The sequence below is a fragment of the Arvicola amphibius genome, chromosome 3, assembly GCF_903992535.2.
Source record: "Arvicola amphibius chromosome 3, mArvAmp1.2, whole genome shotgun sequence".
Taxonomy (NCBI): domain Eukaryota; kingdom Metazoa; phylum Chordata; class Mammalia; order Rodentia; family Cricetidae; genus Arvicola; species Arvicola amphibius.
Genome location: NC_052049.1, coordinates 34,396,743 through 34,417,739, shown reverse-complemented (window position 1 = coordinate 34,417,739; position 20,997 = coordinate 34,396,743). Strand labels below are relative to the sequence as shown.

General features: G+C 38.8%; 1 protein-coding gene across 1 annotated transcript in view; it reads right to left on the bottom strand.

Moving 5' to 3' along the window:
- Positions 1-1,877: 1,877 nt before the first annotated feature.
- Positions 1,878-20,997, bottom strand: part of Ndufs4 (NADH:ubiquinone oxidoreductase subunit S4) — a 103,525-nt gene continuing 84,405 nt past the window's right edge. Inside the window, exon 5 of the mRNA XM_038323412.2 lies at positions 1,878-2,083. Coding sequence (XP_038179340.1) covers positions 1,980-2,083 — 104 coding nt within the window. The 3' untranslated portion in view covers positions 1,878-1,979. The remainder of the gene's footprint in view (positions 2,084-20,997) is intronic.

Sequence of the window (20,997 nt, the reverse complement as noted above, 5' to 3'; positions counted from 1 at the left end):
AAAAGCTTGCACATAGGGAATCTCTCTCCATTTCCCCAATCACTGGCAGGAGCTGTCAAGTCCTGAATAATACTGGGATCTTGGGTGCTGTTGGACAGTTGGGTCTGTGCAGGTGGACTGGAGATAAGAGAGAGAGTCCCAGTGGAGCTTAGTCCCCCCAAAGGGAAGTGCAGGCACTAGGATATTCTACCAAGTCTTGGCACCAAAAAATGTTAGTTTTGTTTTTAAAAAAAAAAAACAGCAGAGGGCCAAGGAATACCACAAAGTCACACCATGCAGAGGATCTCACTCAAGAGATTTATTGGGGGGGCTTCCCCTGAATGAGGATGGAAGAAAGAACGGGCCGTGATGAAGGTTTGGGCTTAGCACACACACATAGGGGGAATATATGACTCATGGCAGTAGTGAAAATGTGTCACATTTGATTGGCTGGTAATGACATGGCCACTTGTGCTGGGTCACTGAAGGCAGGCTAGGGAGCACCTGGTTCTGGAACGTGGGTGAATTTTGGTTTTCCAACAAATGTACCTTGGCGTCCCTTCTAAAAATTCATATAGACACATCTTGTTTTATTTTAACATTTTACCTACTTTGTGTGCTCAAGTGCTAGTAAAGGTCAAAGAAGAACTTGCAGAAGTTGGTTCTCTCTTCCTGCTGGGCTCCAAGGATCAAACTGAATTTAGGTTAGCAGGCTTGGGAGCAGACACTATTACCTGCTGAACCATCTCTGGAGCCCAGATATATCATGTTCATGTCAGTGGTTCCCTAGTTCTCCACTCCCCTCAATTTCCTTGAGTAGACATTTATACTGTTTCAACTTACTAGTTTTAGAAACAATTTTGCAGAGAGAATCTCGGTGTCTATTCCTTGACTGTTTCATTAAAGGGATATTTTTAGAATGAAATGGAGTATGTATACACATGTTTTTAAAGGATTGTCAATATGCTTCACAAAACAAAACTGTATTCTGATTCATTTTGTTGAGCTAGAGCAATGTTACAAGTATTTATTGAAATAATGAAGAAAGTGTGAACTTACATCCTGAAGAACACACTCACAGTCTAAAGACACAGCATGCTATTACTAACGCCCATTTTTCAGTAGCTACTATAAGCTACATGGTGCACGGTTTTGAAGCAGGCAAGTCCAGTGTCACCTTCAGTCTCTGGGACCACTGTTACCCTGAGCCCACTATTTAATCCTTGTTAGGTCTTGATTTGTGTCTCTTCTTTGCAAAACAGGAACCATTAAGTGCCGCCCTGATACAGTGATTATGAGAGTTGGTAGCCACGGTATTTCTAGAGCATGACGAGAGCATGGCTTCATGAGTGATCAATTAGGCTACGCTGCTGACTAACAAAATATATTTACTTACATTTTAAAAACACTAAAGGCCCCCAAACTATTGGTTTTATTTTGTTTTGAATATTCATTTCCTAAGAACATAAAATCTCCACTGGAAGTACTCACAACCATCGGATTTCATTAGGCAGAATGTAGTATGGACAAATCCACTTACTTTTATTAGCACTGAAAAAATACAAAGTTCTAACTGAAAAGGAGAACGTTTGCTATAAGGGAATTAAGTTGAGGGTGATCAGATTGCAGGATAATCATGTACTCTACCCATAGCAAGAGTCTCTCAGACAGTATAGTAATGATGGCTTGGAGTTTATACACAATTGATTTGGGAGTGGCTATAAAAAGCAACCAGAAAACACCTAGGTGGCAGTTGTTTCCAGGCATTTAATTTAGTAGATTCTAAGTGCTATGATTTCCTAGAGGGATGAACACCTCAAATCTCTCTATGCAGGAAATTCTAATGTGTTCACTGTGAGACATCAAAAACACTTAAAATAGAAACTGCCAAGTGTACCTGTGGTTTAAAGGTCACATTTATTAGGAGATTAAGAGGTGCATTATCCACGGACTATAAATAGTGCACAGCTGACTTTATTCACAGTCAAGCCAGTGCCAACCTATTTTGTAGACACTCTTGTTCTTTTGTTCCAAGAAAAGTTTGCACCGTAAGACTTGGACTTGGGTTTTGGAACCTTCTTCTCTTCCACATCATAGCTCCATCCTAGAAGGAAAAACAAACAAAACCAAAACAAACCCAAAGGAACAGAATTAATGAGGATGCTTTAAAAACACAGCAAAAAAAAAAACCTTACTTTTATAATTTCATGTTCAGTTATGAAGAGGAATAAATGTCAACACATCTGAAATATGAATATTTAGTAATTTGTTTCCTCTTAGTCCTTTGCGCAGGAGTCCAAGCACTGCCTGAAGACGGGTTGTCATCTTTCAAAGTAAAGGTGCAACCTATGATTTAAATTTACTCATACTTAAAATTCCTTGCTTAATTACCAATAGCTATGCAATATATAGAATTAGATTTCTATAATGGCTTAATATGTGACAAATTTAACCACTACAAAAACCACTCAGTAATATAATATAATAATCACCTCACTGCTCTAAGACCTAGTGTCTTTATGACGGTCTGGAACATATCAAAAAAAGAGATATCCCCAACCCTGGAAAAGGATCAAGTTCTGTCCCCTTACTAACAAAAGTAAAAACTGAATTTCAATATTTGTTTAATGGTTAAATGATTAGTTCAAATCATTGACTAACAACACAAATTTTGAGACCTGATTATAATACAGCTGGATCTGAACATCTGGTGGGGCCTTGAGAGTTGTACTTAAACTCTCAATTTCAGAAGATTTTAAGACAAACCTAACTGAGCCTTTGGTCAAAAATGTTCTTTTCTGAGTTTGTGTCTTCTCTCCAGATGCCTGTGTGTGTGTGTGTGTGTGTGTGTGTGTGTGTGTGTGTGTGTTTAATAACTTTGGAAACGGGACTTCTTTGTAAGACTATCTCTGTTTTGAGTCCCATTTAGTTCTCCCTTCAAAGAAGGGAAAAATCAAATCAACAATCCTCCTTGAACAAACTGTTACCCTTATGCTCCCTTAGGCTAAGCAACTCTTACAGCTTTTATTTTCCTTTATAAAATCCACTTTCCCAACATTTTTTTCTCTCTGGACTCTTTTTCAAATAACTCATCCTGAAGCCTATTTCATGATCATCATGTATAAAATGTCCAAATTGCATGTTATATAATCTAAACAAATGACTTCTTGATTGTAGAAATTCTAAAGAATTCTACTATATCTTCATGGGTACAGTACATGAGTAACGCTCAGGCCAATATCAATTATGCCCTAAAACATGACTTGTGAAGTTCAAAGTATCCTCCTTTGAGGCTAACAGTAGCACTGAATATGATACTTTAATCTGTTAAACTACTTGATTCTCCACCATCCTATTGCTGGTTTTTAATATTCAAACAAAGCTCAATACCTACAAGGAAATTGGAAATCAGAAAGGCAAATTCAGCAATAGACTAGCATCAACTCTGTTACAGTTTTTTCCTTTTCTTTTTTTTGGTAGTAGGTAAGTGCATACAATATAACTGGCAGAAAAGGGGTTTATGAGAGAAGCTCCCCGGCTTCAGAATAGTCTTTCTCACTGTTTATCAGGTCTCTGAGATGTCTAGAGTTTGGGATGTGGCAGATGTTTGAATGGCTGCCTTAATTTAGCTATGCGATGTATGTTAGCTCATCACAATAAAGTGGTTAAGAAAAGAAACATAAAAGTACCTATTTAATTCATCTGCTCAACATTACTCTCAGAGTTAATGTTTTGAGTACTTCCCTATTTAAGAAAACAACACTACAGTTTAAGAGAAGCTGATCTCATAAAATAAAGTACATTAGATGGTTACTTTCACTTCAAAACATTTATTAAAAGACATTAGGATAGTATATACTTCATAAGGTTGCCATGAGGAATGGATCTACTCAAAGTAGTCATGTAAATAAATTTCTATTGTACTGAGTCAATTATATCTGTCAATTATTAAGTATTGATAGGTAAGTTAATGGAGTAGTCTGAGCATGATCAAAGACTGAAAACTTGTAAGGCACTTTCCACATCAATTGACAAATGCTGATAAGTGTAAAATACAATTTAATGAAGCAAATACAACAAATATTTACTAAACATTTTCTATTTGTTTAAATTACTGATAGCTTATTATATGTGAAGGACTATTTTTAGAGACTGGGTGTAAACAAAGGAATAGAACAAAACAAAACCCCCTAAGCTTCTTAATTTTCTTCTTAGGGAAGAAAAATTAATAACAAATGCATAGTAATCAAGGTGCTAAAACAGGCACTACCTGAATGAAACTACATGCCAACTAATGACTTCTAGAAGGGCAAGCCCTCCTTCCTTCCTGGAGAAGGCAACATTAAGACCTGGAGGAGGTCTGGGAGTGCACCAGGTGATCCTCTCTGAGGAAGGTTTCAGGTGAAGAAAAAGTAGCTACTTATGCCCTGAAGCGAGGGCACAACTGGTAGACTGAGTTTGTAAGTTACTTGGCTTATGGGACAGGCATTATACATAATAAAGTATACATATAATTATATATACTGGGTGGTGGTGGTGCACACCTTTAATCCCAGCACTGGGGAGGCAGATCTCTGTGAGTTCAAGGCCTGCCTGGTCTACAGAGCTAGTTGCAGGACAGCCAGGGCTACACAGAGAAACCCTGTCTCAAAAAAAAGTTATATGTAATTGGTTATAGTTTATTTATATACAAACTAAATATACCTATTTACAAAAAAGCACATGGAAAAATAGGTTGAGTTTAAAGCCATACACTGTCCACCTTACATGCAAAACTAAATTTTTAAAAATATATCTTGTAGGGTTGGAGTTTGATTCCCAGCAACTGTTTGGTGGTTCATAACCACCTACAGTGGGATCTGATACCCTCTTCTGGAATGATGGTGTACATGCAGATAGAACATTCAGACACATAAAATAGAGCATTCAGACACATAAAATAAATAAAATATATATACACATATATATTGTAGTTACTGTTTTTTGCTTTACCCACTCCCTTTCAACCTAATTGTATACTTTTTTTTCATTTAAGAAGTATTTTTACAAGACTTTTAAGAATTCCTGAAAATGAAGTCTATGTGCCCACAGTGCTCACTCCACCTTGTTCCAACTATGGAGGAAGAACCAAGAAGTTTTCTAATGTTGAGTCTATGTCTTGTTATGGCAGTCATTGGTTAAGTTCCTCAGGAATTCTATGATTTATTTATTTATTTATTTATTTATTTATTTATTTATTTATTTATTTATTTAATGCCGAATGGTGGGTAAGAAACATGCTTTATCACCACCTACTGACTGGCTAGCCAGACTTCCAGTTTAAGAATGGTGTCCTACAGGAAATGAAGAAGTGGGAATGTATGGACAAAGTCCACTGCACACCTCCATCAGAGCCGGAGTGCAGCTCTTCTACTTATCTGTCTGGTCACAGACTTTCAGAATGCTGTCAGGGCCAGTGCCATGAGAGAAGAGTAGAAAAGTTGGACCAGGTTTAGTTTTTCCTTTATAGTTATAGGTTTAGTTTCATTTATAGTTATCAATGGTGACACAGTTCAGAAGAGACCTCTATGACTGCTTCCCCCATTGCATGACCGTTAGGCTACATAGGACAAACTCCCCTTATGTTTTTTGTGGAAAACAGCTTTGTTCTTAACGCTGAACAGGCGACTGCATTTGTCTGATGGAAAGCAATGGGGTTATGAGGCGGGCTGACAGCAATCACACAGACAGTGAAGTAAAGGAAGACCATGGAACCTTGGATTTTCATTCACCAGCAGACATTTCTGCTCCGTTCTGGGACACTAGTAAGAGGAAGCTCCAAGAACAACACTTGAGAAGACATGGACCCTGTACTTAGCAATGGGCACGCTATGGGAATTATATACACTCCTTTATTTTTACTTCTCATCTGAAATTTGCCGCTACAAAGGAAGAATTTTATATGAAACAGAGCACAGATTCAGTCAAATATTCACAATATCCAAATTTCTATTTTTTCAACTTTAAGTTCTTTTAAAAAAACAAAAAGAAAAACTTTAAACTTGTATTTTAGATGAAACAGTACATTGTCTGAAGAATGCCTATATAAAACGAAGGTGCAGTCTACGACAATGGTCCCATATGTTGTCTTATTAGGTCACTCAAAACCAGGCCCTGCTTTTTCCAGCTGTGCTACAACAAGATCAAAGCAACTGAGTCCAAGGCAGCTGCCCAGGGATGGAGTAAAGCTCCTGGGACTGCCATCACTTCCCACTGAGGAGAGCAGCCATATGGCACAGATTAGCCACAAATCCACCCACCAGCACCTACATGATGAGAAGCTGACTGCTGTTTCACACGCTAGAATGCTTTCACAAAAATATTTTGGACTTTAAGCTATAGTATTAGAGAAGTACATCTGGCAAATGCTTAGGAAACTTAAAATGTGATCTTTAATGTCCAATAACAATTTTTTTTTCTAAAAGCAGGCCATCGTATTTTATAGATCTACACTGTGTCTGGATTGTTCTATTTCCGACGCAATGATTGATGCAATCTTTTCACACACGCACATATATACCATGTATGCACGCACACATGCCCTTGAAAACAAACCAGACCACAATAGTTATGACTTTCATATGAGATAAAGAAAAATCCATTCATTTTGATTTACAGAACCATTTCATTTATGGCTCAGTAATAAAAAAATACAGAGAAACATTCATTTGTTCTTTTACCGTTTATGACAAATTTTACTGTAGAAACCCCAATTCCAGTCCTGCAAAAGGTTCTTCTAGAACCTTTGAGAACACAACCACAAACCTGATGTTAATTAGGATGGAAGCGAACAGTTTAATAATTTTTGCTGAAACAAGCAAACACCATATAATGTGACACACAACTGGAAGATACTGCTATACCTTGGGAGATCCGAACAAACGGATCTGAGACAGTACAGGAGGCACAAGGGTAAATATTTAAGGCTTCAAGCTGCTTTCCTGGACTCTAAGCTGGTATATAACACCTAGTGGAAGGCTAAGCAGACACCTAGCGTTTGAGGTGAGGAAAGGTAGACAACTAATCAGGACTTTCAATTCAAAAATCCCACTTTGAAATGATTGTAAGTATTTTAGAAAATGTCTTAGGAAATACTATGGAAATGATTAAGGTTGTGGATAAAGGGCTGGGACAGCCACCCTGTGAAAGGACACATGTGGTCAGCAGCAAATAAAGGTGCACAGCACCCAAAGATTCATTAGAGTAACAAACACCCTATACCTGCTAGAACTGTGATACCTTTCAATACCACCACCCCTCTGATGCAACAGTCAATGGTCTCGCTAAATGTATTTTTCACTAATACACTGTCATACAGATTAGAGATCAACCATAACTGTGGCTTTTGTGTTTCAAAAGTACAGTTGAAAACCAGTTAGAAATTTAGAACACCTTTCAAAAAAAATTCCTTGAGACGAAACATGCAAATATCTAAAAATCTAAAAATCAAGAAATTTTGAAGTAATTAGTATGGAGCATGAGCTATTTACAGGCATTACCAGAATCCTGCTTAACTTGTTATATACTAGGAACCCCACCAAACCACCAGAGAATCCTACCATAAAACAAATGATTCCAGAGTTTGGGGGGGGCGGTCTAGGACTAACCCTTCTCCCTTATTTTCATCTACCTTTCTCATTGCCTTTCTCAGCCCCCTGAAATCTCTCAACCAGGGATTAGGAAGAAAGAGCTAAGTAGGAGGAAATCTTCCATAGGCTCTTGGTACAAATAATACTAACTCGTTAATTGACTTACTCATAAAAACTCATCTGTAGCCCCCAGCTCAATACACTCATCCTTCTGCAGTCAGCTATGGTGTGCACAGAAGGGGAACGACTTTATGTGGCCTCCTGGCCAAGCTCAAGCAAAGTACTCTTGCTGCCTTCTTGGTTCAGCCCTTGGACGCTTAAGTGTCTTCTTCAATGTCTACTTAGAGCCACATTTCACTGACTCCAATAGTTCCTAGGCATGGTGCTAGAAGATTATGATGTGACAAGATGGGTACTGGATAACCTCTGTTCAGGTATGAGTTCACATGCTGCTGTTTACAAGTTCAGTGGAAAGTATCTCTAGGCAGTACATACAACAGACTAGTGTTGGTCAACTGATGAAAGCAGTTCATCAGAGGCTTGGAGGAACTCGTCTCTATTTTCCTAGAACTGTTCAGTATCAGAGAACGTGATGATCACCAGTAAAGTGAATGGCTACCGTTGACAGGCACATAAATTCTGTCCTATCTCCCATCTGCTGACCTTTACTCACTGACCTTTTTCTAGAAATACCAATTTTACATCTATTTGAAATTTATCTCAACATTCCTTTACTTCGTTTAAATTCATGTTATCTTTGTTAGGTCTTAAAACCAAAAACAACAATAACACCCCCCCAAAAACCATAAGCACCCCAAAAGGGCAAATCCACCGACTTCGTCCAATATGACAATCTTGGCTCAGCTCAAACAAGACTACAGGAGGATTGCAATTGGACACTTCCAGCACTCCACAGGAACCTATGACCCAGGTTTCTGTCTGTCAGGAGGAGCCACTTCCCTATCTCCCCTTCCTGTGGCTTTCTATTGACATGAACCTATGGTGCACAGCAAAGCCAATGCTAGCTTCCAGACTCCTCAGACCCCTATTCACATACACTTGTTATGCGTCTCAAAGCCTGTGTTATCCTCCTGGCCCTTCTACTCCTGGTCCTCTACTCCTCCCCTTTGCCAACTCACAGGCTGTTGCAGACTACAACTTACTTCCCACTCTCTTTATAATGAGGTTTCTCCCCCTGCCCCTATTATTCTCTCTTGCTAGTCTCTGCTACTCTTTTCTCGCAGATCGCCCTGGACATGTCCAGTCTGCTTCTTTTTCTTCTTTCTCTCTCTGCTGGACTCTTCTAGATGTCTTTGGATATTCTTTCTCCCTTATTCACAATAAAAAACTTTCTCCTGACCATAGAGTTGCCATTTTGATAGTGTCGTCACTGTGCCCTGTTTACAGACTTGACTTGCTTTTTCGAGCTGTCTGTAACACCTGCTAGGCTTCTTGTATCTCATGAGTGAAATAAATTCTTTAATGTATGTGTTCATTTCATTTACAAGCCAAATATGAGTGACCAAGAAAAGGGAATACAAATTAAGTCTACTGAAAATGCATGTTTCAGTTTGCTAACTGTGAAGTTTACAGTGAGAGAACAAAGTTTTTGATCGAATCACCTTTCATTGGTGGGGAATTCAGTAGGCAGGCTAACAGAGGGCTCTCCTCAGGTCCCGTAGGCCTCAGATGCTCTCTGCTGTCTGTTCATCTGTTAGTCACAAGATGTTATGTCAGACCCAGGTGGACAAGCAATGATTATTAAGGGGGTGAGAGATACTCCAAAAACTGTAATTTGGCTCTGACCTATAAATTCTGCTTTTTATACCATCATGAATACTTTCTCATCAGGATAAGGTGCAGTTCTTTCATTAACACTTCACACAGGAGAAGGAAAGAAAGGCTTCTCTGAATTAGAGAGATGCTGGTGGAGCTAGTCATATAGCATTTATGGTCTCAGTTCTTAAATTCCAGACAGATAATAAGCACCCAATTGTAAAGCTTTGCTAGTTCCTATCAAAGAGTTATTTTCTGTTCAGAAACTCCAAATTCTTAATTTATTTGAACTCAAAACAGCAAAGATTACCTAGCCAGAGTCTCTTGTTTTTTTACCCAATAGAACAGATTACCATAAACTTTTCATTTGTTTACTGGGATCATCAAATGGCCAGACTATAAAAACAGGTCACAAAATTAATGGCAAAATTAAAACTATAAAGTGGAGTAAGGGGTGTTCTTGTGCTTGAGTGTACAGGCTGAAGGATAGGTACAGACCTGTGGTGGAGATGTGTGCCTACACTGACTGGTCAATCTGCTGCATGTCTCATGCAGACCTCCAAAACTGGTAAGCAAAGACTTTTATTCTATTTGAATGTGTTTTTTATCAAGTTACAAATATGTGCCAATCAAATAAAACAGTGTTACTTTGGATTAATGTTTATAGCCATAAGAATGTAAAAGTGTCTTCCCCCCCCCCCCTTCTTCTTTCAAGGGTTTCCAGGGTTTCTCTGTAGCTTTAGAATCTGTCCTGGAACTAGCTCTTGTAGAACAGGCTGGCCTCGAACTCACAGAGATCCGCCTGCCTCTGCCTCCCAAGTGCTGCAATTAAAGGCATGATCCACCAACGACAGGCTGGAAAAGTGTCTTTAAATGGGTTGATTAATCTCTCCAGTAGTTTTATATAAAAAGAAATACATTGAATTTTCATCTGTATGCTGTGAATTTTTTGGTTTGAAACATTGAAAAATTTTCATTAGACAATGTTTACATACCTCACCTGAAGAACCTTTGAGAGTGTATATATGAAATTTAAAAATATATTAAGTTGCTTTAAAACAGTATGTATTATTCTTAAAACATTAGATGATAGACTGGCAAGATGGCAGAGAGGCAAAGGTGCTTGCCACCAAGCATGATGGCCTGAGTACCCGAGTATGATCCTAGAATACAAATGGCAGAGGGAAGAGAAGCAACTCTTTCAAGTTGTTCTTGGACCTCATAGTGGTATATTATTTGTGTTTTAATAAATAAATCCTGCCTGAAGATCAGTACACAGCAACCAGACTAGTCAGCCAATTTTAATCCCAGTAGCCACTCTAGTCAGCCATAGAGGCTGGGCAGTGGTGGTGTACACTTTTAATCCCAGCACTCGAGACGAATATAAGGTAGAATGAGACAGGTACTCGCTCTCTTTCAGTCTGAAGATTTCGTAGGGAAGAGCTCTCTAGTGGCTTAGCTGCTTTGCTTCTCTGCTCTTCAGGCTGAACCCAGTATCTGTCTCTGTTTTTATTACTTGTGCTACATCTGGGGCCCAACATTTAGGGCATGAATTCACACAAAAAAGCCCCAAAAAGCCATTTGTCTGTGGCTTTTTAGCCACCACACAGGCTAGGGTTTTACATGGGGCTAGGCCTTTTTTTCTTTTTTTCCCCAGCCTCTGAGCGAGTGTGGGATTTTCCAGCTAAAACCTCTCTGAAAGAGTCTCCAGCTGCCAGGACTCACCCACCCTAGCCTGGCCGGTTCTGCCTTTAGGCAGCACACCACCACCACCAAACCTGCTTTATCCGAGCAATCTCCAGTGCGGGTTTTTTGGGTTTTTTTTTTTGTTGTTTTTTCCCCCCCCCCCCCCAGAAAGTCAGGTCTTTCTCTTTTTCTTCACCATGGGTGGCAGGCTCTCCCTGAACCCCCTTCTCAGGCTACTGACAAAGTAGGCAGATGCCTTGAAATCCTGTCAGGCTTTTATGTTCTATACGGCAGCAATCAGCCTCACATCTTCATCAACATTGTCAGATGTGGTAAGACAATTGAGAATTCTTAAAGGGAGGGATTAGTTAAAAGAGAGTTTTCCACCACATTAATAAATGGGAAAAACCATTACAATGGAGGGGTTTGGGTCTCTGTATGATAATATGCTAGACAGTTTGAAAATGCAATGATTAAATGAGAGGATATCTAATTTAGATGGGATTTATATGGGACTTATATAATGTCAATTATAAACATTATCAACTTTATCATTTTTGTCTTATTAAAAAAGTTGGCTGAGTGCTAAGATACAAACCTTAGCAAAACCTAAAAAAACAGATCATAGAGATATTCAAATCCAGACATAGGAATTTAATGGAGAACTGATTTCAGAGTTGCATTATAAGAATAGAGGGGAACAGCCTAAGGTTTTCAAACAACCAACCTTAATATATCCAGTTAACCTTACAGGAATTGCCAAATGGCAGAGGCTCTGGTATAGCTAACTGGACTCCTGTACCAATATTAGATTTAAAAAGATTCAAGAAAACAATAGTCTTATATGGCATGCATTCACTTTTTGTGAAGCAAATGTTAAACTCATGGTCAGTTTGTAATAGAATTATCCCTAAATACTGGATAGAATTCGTTAAATGTGTTTGTTTTAGAGCCAGGTCCACAATTAAATGGAGTACCGGGTTCAGAGAAGAGGCTAGGATTATTGAACAATGGAGAAAAGCTAAAGGTGGGAAAATCTCCCAAAATCAAATTCTTGGAGAAGGAAATTACGCTACTATATCAAAAGGCAAGTTGTATATGATGACCACACCCTAGATTTATGACAAGCAGCAGCTTTGAATGTTTGGAGCAGAATTGGAGAAATAGGAAAGAAAATTGAGTTTTTTACTAAAGTTGTACAGGGCCCAAAGGAAGCCTTTAGGAATTTCTTGCAAAGATTGACTTCAGTGGTAAACAGAATGATGCCAAATTCAGAAACTGCACAAATAATAATTGAATTTCTGGCTTTTGAAAATGCCATTTCTCTAGCAAAGGGATAACTAGGCCATTAAAGGCAAGGTCAACACCTGTGGAGTAATGGATCTGAGATACAATTAATATTGAATTTCATGACCATGATGATACATGGATAGGATGTAAATAATGTTCAGTTTTTAGGGATTTTAAAGAAGCTCTCAACATACAGATTTGCAATATGCAGAAAGTTGTTTCTCATACTGAAACTACTGAACTTATACCAAATGATACAAAGTTGACTTTATTATTTATTCAGTTACAAGATATAATCAGTTATAAAAACCATCCCATAGAAATAACACATATCTGTTCCCATATGGGTCTGCCAGGTCCTCTAGCACAAGGTAAAATGCAGAAATCGATCAATTATTGACTATTGACTGCAAATGTGCTGAAGACTTCAGAATTTTATTTTAAAAAATCATGTCAATAGCAAAGGTTTTAAAATAAAGACTTTGCCATCACATGGCAACAAGTCAAAGAAATTATAAAGAAACGTCTTACTTGTGCTTTATATAACCAACACTGCAGGAAATAACCCAAAGGGTACTCAGAGGAATGAAATCTTGCAGATGGATGTGTTCCATTTTGTAGAATTTGGAAAACTAAAGTATGCACACCACACCATTGACACCTATTCAGATTTTCAATAGGAAACAACATTGAATTTGAAAAGGCTTATTCAATAATCACCCATTTAGAAGTTATGGCCATCATGGGTATACCTGCACAAATAAAGACAGAAAATGCTCCAGCATATGTCTCTATGAAAATAAAAGTTTTTTAGTTATTATAATATAAAGCATACACAGGTATACCACACAATGCTACAGGCAAGGCAGTTGTATAAAGATGAAATCAAACTCTAAAGGATATGTCAAATAAACAGAAAGGGATGATAAATACCCCCAGAAATAGACTGCATAATCTACATGCTAATGAGAAAGGAACAAACACCTATGGAGAGACACTGGATAGTAGACAAAACTACAGAATTAAACCAGCCAGTATACTTTAAAGATGTACTGACCTCAGGATGGAAACTAAGACACATGTTATGTTGGGGAACAGGTTTTGCTTTTGTTTCCACAGGAGAGGAAAAGCTATGATACCATCAAAATTGATAAAGATTTTATTTGAATAAGAGACACCTCTTAATTAGAAGAGATAATAGTTCATCAAACAGCATGGCTGTTAAATCTAAACTAACCCTTTAATACTAACAAATCAGATATAACTTGCCAAAGGAGAATCTCCCCACAATTAGGGTTGGGGAAGTGTTTTATTTCTGTCTTTTCAGGAGAATAAAGGTATCTAAGCTAAGAAATCTGAAGACTGGACAAATGAGACATCTAAAGAAAAAGGACAAATTATCCATAACAAAGGTCTCAAGAAAAAGAGTAAATCACATATCCAACAAGTTAAAATTTCAGAAATCTTCCCAAATGTTTGTTTCTGCTGTTCTCTACAGACATATAATGCATATGGTCTTTTAGTAGTCCCAACCCAACTAAAGATTAAGGCTGGCTTTGGAGTTGGAATGTGGCTCTCTCCTTCTCTAAACTCTTATTAAAGTGAAATCCAAAATCTCTGCCTCATGTCAGAAGAGCCACATGATATAGGACAGAAGAAAAAACAAAAATTTAAGGACTATTTTATTGTTACTAATCTCATAACCCTTTGGTTTTATATTGACTCTTTAACAGCTTTTTTAAGATATAGAATTTATATATATATATATATATATTTGTCATGATACCAATGGTTATATAGAGTACTATTATATATATATATATATATATAATTTGTCATGATATCAATGGTTATATAGAGAACTAATTCTAGAAACAGGTTTCGTGTACCTTCCTGTACATGATTTCGGGTTTGATCCTTTATTAGTTTTCTGCAGTAAACCATGAGCACGCCTAACAGCAAACTTTGAAGTCTCCATAAAGAGGATGGGGTCCCACAACAACGATTCATCCAGGACTATGATAATACCACTAAGCTGAAAAACACCAACTAAATATCTGCTTTGGACTACAAACTGCTCAGAACAATTTTGAGGTGGCTAGCTGAGATGATCCAGCCTAACAGACTACTCTAGCAGGGACTTGAGAGAATCCCTGCACTGAGAGAAGCCTCTTACACAGAGACTGGAGCTACTTCTCCCAGAACTTGACAATTAACTCAAAATTTTCTTTTCAGGGTACCCTAAAGATATCGTTGCCCACAGACAGCAGGAAGTAAATTTAAGAATATGACAACCACATTCCCCAAGAGGTGGGGTGGGGTGTTTTTGGTAGTTCAATGGGTTATGGATATTTGTCATTTTTTAGTGGATAACAAGTTGTTATTGGTAATGGTCAGGAAAAAAAGGTAAACAAAGAAAATTAGAGTCAAGGTTCTTGTTTTGAAAAATATAGAGGGGATATAGCTATGATAGGATAAAAGGGAGGATTATTGAATCTACTCTGAAAAGAAAAAAAGGAGGACATACATATCATAAGATCAAAAGGTATATTATTGAATCTATCTTTAAAAAGCAACTACTATATGGGGTACTGAACTGAACAGAAAATTCTCAACAAGAGAATTTCAAATGGCTAAAAGACACTTAAGGACATGTTCAACGTCCTTAGCTATCAGGGAAATGCAAATCAAAACAACTCTGAGATACCATCTTACACCTGTCAGAATGGCTAAAATCAAAAACACCAATAGCTTATGCTGGAGAGAATGTGGAGTAACAGGAACACTCATCCATTGCTGGTGGGAATGCAAACTTGTGCAACCACTTTGGAAATCAGTGTGGCGGTTTCTCAGAAAATTGGGAATCAACCTACCTCAGGATCCAGCAATACAATTCTTGGGAATATACCCAAGAGATGCCCAATCATACTACAAAAGCATTTGTTCAACTATGTTCATAGCAGCATTATTTGTAATAGCCAGAACCTAGAAACAACCTAGACGCCCCTCAAAACTTTGGACTTAAGGGGCTGGAGAGATGGGTCAGAGGTTAAGAGCATTGCCTGCTCTTCCAAAGGTCCTGAGTTCAATTCCTAGCAACCACATGGTGGCTCACAACCATCTTTAATGGGGTCTGGTGCCCTCTTCTGGCCTGGAGGCATAATAAATAAATAAAGAAATAAATATTTTTTAAAAAACTTTGGGGCCGGGCGGTGGTGGTGCACGCCTTTAATCCCAGCACTCGGGAGGCAGAGGCAGACGGATCTCTGAGTTCGAGGCCAGCCTGGTCTACAAGAGCTAGTTCCAGGACAGGCTCTAGAAACTACAGGGAAACCCTGTCTCGAAACCCCCCCCCAAAAAAAAAAGAAGTAGTAAAAAAAAAAACTTTGGACTTAACAAGATAGGAAAGATAATGAATTTGTCAAATGAAAATGGACTAGACATTGCTGATATATTTAATGCCTGTATATATTGTATACAGTTATTGTATTTATTGTATGTAGTTTTTTCTTATAGCCTCTTTTTACTTTAGACAAACGAAAGGAAATATAGTGGTATATTATTTGTGTTTTAATAAATAAATCTTGCCTAAAGATCAGTGCAAAGCAGCCAGACTAGTCAGTCATACAGGCCAGGCACTGATGGCACACACCTTTAATCCCAGCAGCACAACAATTAGCCATAGAGGCCAGGCGATGATAATGTATGCCTTTAATCCCAGTACTAGAGAAAAATATAAGGCAGGATGAGACAGGAACTTGCTTTCTTTCAATCTGAAGTCTTCACAGAGGTAAGAGCTCTCTAGTGGCTTGGCTGGCTTGGCTGCTTTGCTTCTCTGATCTTCAGGTTGAAGCCCAATATCTATCTCTGGGGTTTTATTATTCATGCTACAGACCTACACACATGTACATGCAGGTATGTGCACATGTGTGTGCACACACATACAAACATGTGTATATATATATGCACACACATAATAGATAAATACCATGCCTTTGAGGCTAGAGAGATGGCTCAGCAGTTAAGAGCTCTTCCAGAGTCCTGAGTTCAATTCCCAGCAAACACATGGTGGCTCACAACCACCTATAATGAGATCTGTTGCCCTCTTCTGGCCTACAGACAGGATACTGTATAAACAAATAAGTAAATAAATCTTAACAACAAAAAAAAAGCAAAACAATATAACAGGCCTTTAACCTCAAATGACCTTAATGGATATCGAGACTGTTACTAAATGAGATGGTTTACTGATCTATTAATTATGACAAGGTTCAGGGAACATGAGCTCAAATATGACACTTGGGTATTCAATAATGAAACAGCAATAGTAAAAAGGCTACTCTGATCTCTGGCTCTTGTCCCCTGAAGCTAAAAGAACTAAGATGTAAGGCCGTCATATGTCCTACATGCAGAAAACAGAGATGCCATAGAGCAGCAGAGACAACAAACTAAACAAACAAGTCTGGAAAAATCCTAAGTTACATCATTCTCTGTCCACCAAACCTCAGCACAACTATGTATGAGTCAGTTCATCAAATCCAGCACATTTTGGGGTGGGGTAGAGTCATAAGTATCTTAGGCTGGTGTTGCTCATAACACACTAGAGGGTGATCATGAGCTCTTTTTTTATCCTCCTACTTCAACCTCCTAAGTGCTAGGAATACAGGTGTGAGTTATTACATCAAGCTCATGTATTTCCTACTTATTTCTTCTGTGATTTCATAAAGTAACTCTAGGTAAATGACAACTGACGAAGGAAAGGAAGGAAGGGAGGGAGGGAGGGAGGGGCCAGGCATGGTCAACAGTGAGTTTCAGGACAGCCAGGCTACAAAGGAAAACCCTGCCTCACCTCACCCCTGACCCCCAGACAACAGATATAATGGCAAAGAGGTTAAATCTTTTTTTTTTTCTTTTTCTGGTTTTTCGAGACAGGGTTTCTCTGCAGCTTTTTTTTTAGAGCCTGTCCTGGAACTAGCTCTTGCAGACCAGGCTGGCCTCGAACTCACAGAGATCCGCCTGCCTCTGCCTCCCGAGTGCTGGGATTAAAGGCGTGTTTATGTGAACAAGGAAAAAATTTTGTGAGCAACATGACAGACCCAAATACAGAAAGTTGATTAAAATAAATATGGATTATGGCATCTAAAAATATTGTCTGAAAAAATCCATAAACTGTGTAGAAATTTTAGCAAAGTTTGCTTCATGTTGCTGGATTCAAGTTCTAGGTTATATTTCCATGTGCAATGTAAAGGTTATTCTTCCTAGCAGTAAGGTTGGTTTATCAATGACTTCATAAGCTCTCTGCTGACTTCAGGTCACCTGCCTCTGCTACCCTCTCTGCTAATTTTTATATTGTACTCTGACTCTGAAATGAGCAGGCAAATTTCAGTATTTAGGGATTCATGATCGTATTGCAAGCACATATGGTCACATCTAGCACCACCTTCTGTGGCGCTGGCTTTGGTTATCCTTGGGTACATGCTCTATTGCCGAGCTATAATACTTGTCTCTCAACTTTTACATTTGCCTTTCCAAAATAAAATTGTAAACAACGACAAAAACCCACACAATGTTAAGACTCCACAGGTGACCTTGTTGACTCAGACACTTTCACACTGCTAAGGGAAGTGTTTGGAAGAAATGCATTCATCTGGCTGCTACCACTGAAATGCTGCTTTGGAAGAAAGAAGCGCTAAGTCAGGAGATGCTGAGCCACCCTGGGGTTAAATCTGATGGGTAAGAAGGTTACCAAAATAAGCACATCTGAGGCTGTGTTCCAGAGTATTGATTGGGTTCATTGTCTCTGCGAGTTAAAGAATTAAAAGGCAGGAAAATTCTCAAGCACCACAGGGAGCAGAGAGAAATCTCAAACACTGCTAACAGGAGCAGACAGAATCAGCAACTGAAGAAAGGTGTTTATTGGGAGTGCGGGAACAGTATGCAGCAGAGGGACCTGGGAAGCCGAAATCACAGTTCTAGAGGGCTTGCGTGTGCGTGTGTGAAGCGTTTTCCTCTCCCCATCCTAATCTATGGTGGTTGGTTTGAAGAAAGATAGAATGGTTGACTGGCCCATGACTGCATATCTTGCTTTGGCCCTCGAACTAATGCATAGAGCCAGTAGCAGGGGGCCTGCTGTCAGGAGAAGAGAAATCCTGTAAGGTCTTTGTTTTAAGGGACCAGGCTTTCGTTGGGTCCACCTTTCTTACCAAGTCATGGCCCCTCTCCTTATCCATCAGCTGCCCAAAGAGTCTGTCTGCTTCCTATTTTAGGAAGAGTGGTTAATCTGGCACTATTTCGATTTAGCATATGAAGTCCTTGTACTGCTTTGCTTAAATCTCATTATCTTCCAGGTAACAAACCTTAACTTGGAATCTACAGCCACTCACCTGAGTTTCACACACAGGTATTTAGAATATTCCTGCACTTGCTGTGCTTCCATAATTTCAATACATTTTACTGCATGCTCCCTGTATTCTTATCTCAAGAGCGTTGTCTCTACAAGGGAAAGTGCTGCCCTGAATTAGCCGAATGAAAGGCCCTCAGAGACCATATCTTTCCCTTCTGCGCCTGTCCTTTTCCCAACCCAAGACAGGCCACAGAAACTGAAGGTTGTTGTTGGTCATGGTGCTGCATGCATAATTCAAGTACGGAGGAGCCAGGAGGGCACCATGAGTTCCAGTATAACCCAGGTTACAAAACAAGCTGTAGGCCATCTTGGGCTAAATAAGACCCTGTCTCAAACAAAACAAAACAACTGAAAGAAAAATTCTCTAAGAGTTTTCCTTGCTTGACTGTGATCTGCCTTGATTTATGACTTCCTTTTGTTCAGCCAACATAAAAGTTCTTGTAATCACTTCCACAATGGAAAGTATTATCTGTGGCGACCAGAACCCATGTCACTCACATTCTGCTCAGAATGAACTTATCTCCTGATTCCCTTTGCTGTGAAACTATGTTTTGTGAGAACGTTCAAAATCCAAGGCTGGATGATTTTCCTCCGTCTACCTCTATCTTCAAAGGGAGGTTTTCTCCACCAACAGACCCACCATGAGCACAAAGCAGTTTCACAGCTTGTTCTGTTCTCTTATTCCTGAGGAAAACCTTCCTTCATTTTGAGAATTTCAAAGACTTTTACAGCTAACAACAATGGGAAAAACACAGGGGGTAAAATGCCATACCAGAGAAAAGTCACAAAGTTCCAAATCAGATCAAACAGGGAAAAAAGCCATTTCTGGTTTTTATTAGCATGTAAATGGTAGTAGATTTTAGGCCATCCATATTTTCCACAGCTGTCTCCCACCTCCTGTCTCTAAGAGGTAGCTTCCTCCTCCCCAGAGTCCCCAGAGCACAAGGAAAGACAAAAGCCACCTGGGTGAGAAAGGCTCCTCTCTGCAGCCACAAAGGACACAAGTGAGGTTCATCTACATTTCAGAGACCTCGGATTCCTTCCCCTTTTACAAAGGTTAGCTTTGAAGCCTTCCTCTGGGATGCATGCAGTGCTAGAGGTTTAGGATATGGCATTAAAGCCCAAAGACAACCAGCATCTTTGTATTTTCTTTACTAAGTATTAAGTATTTGGGATCAGAGAAGAGTTAGAGGAGAGAAAGATGCCTAACAAGGAGAGGACTGAGTAAATACCAACTCTTGTCTTCCAAACTGTCCAAATTAGGTAGAGAACCAGCCTTCCACGGGAAGTGAGGTGTGTGGAGAAAGGGCTACATGAAAAGACCAAGTCTGGGACACTTCAGAAATTAGTAACTGGCCTGAGGAAGGAAACTTCTTTTAGTCTCAGGAGTGAGAGCTCTCCTGACAAAGTGTTCTTTTTATATTATATTCAATATAATACCTAGTTTGGTTAAAAATAGGTGATTTCTCCTCATTTCTCATAGACATTCTCAGATATAGGCTAATGAAAGATTCAGCATTTAGAGACAATAGTACCTTGTGTACTGTTAAGGACTAGACCGATGCTGTTCAATAGAGATGTGTGGGGCCGGGTGGGAAGCAGAGGCAGGCAGATTTCTGTGAATTCTAGGCCACCCTGGTCTACAAGAGCTAGTTCCAGGAAAGGCTCCAAAGATACAGAAAAGCCCTGCCTCAAAAAAAAAAAAAAAAACCAAATAGATAGATAGATAGATAGATAGAGATGTGTGTATATGTATTTCATTTTTAAAAATTTTAGTAGTCATACCAAAGAAATGAGTGAGAAGAAGCAAGAAAAAATAGTTTAAATCATAAAAGTTAATTTGAATCATATACCTAGCCCAAAATTACTTCAATATTATTTTAACACACAATACTATTAACAATTATATTTTAAATTAATAGCACACCTTTTAATAGGTACTTTTAATAGGATACTGAGTGGTGTTCCCTCCCACATGGTCAGTGTGGGTCTAGATGAATTTTCAGGTCCTATCAGTGTGTCAGAGAAAGCACTTGCACTTGGCCTTTAAAACTATGGGCTCCAGAGCAGAGACACCATGACTAGTCTCAAGCTTCTCTTTACCTTCTTTAAATTTCAAAACACAAAATAACACTTTAGAACAAGGATCACATAGAGTTTAGAAACAACGCCAACTTTATGAAAGGATTTCTAAGAATGCTCCAATATACTTCAGGGTGTTCAGCCTTAAAGACC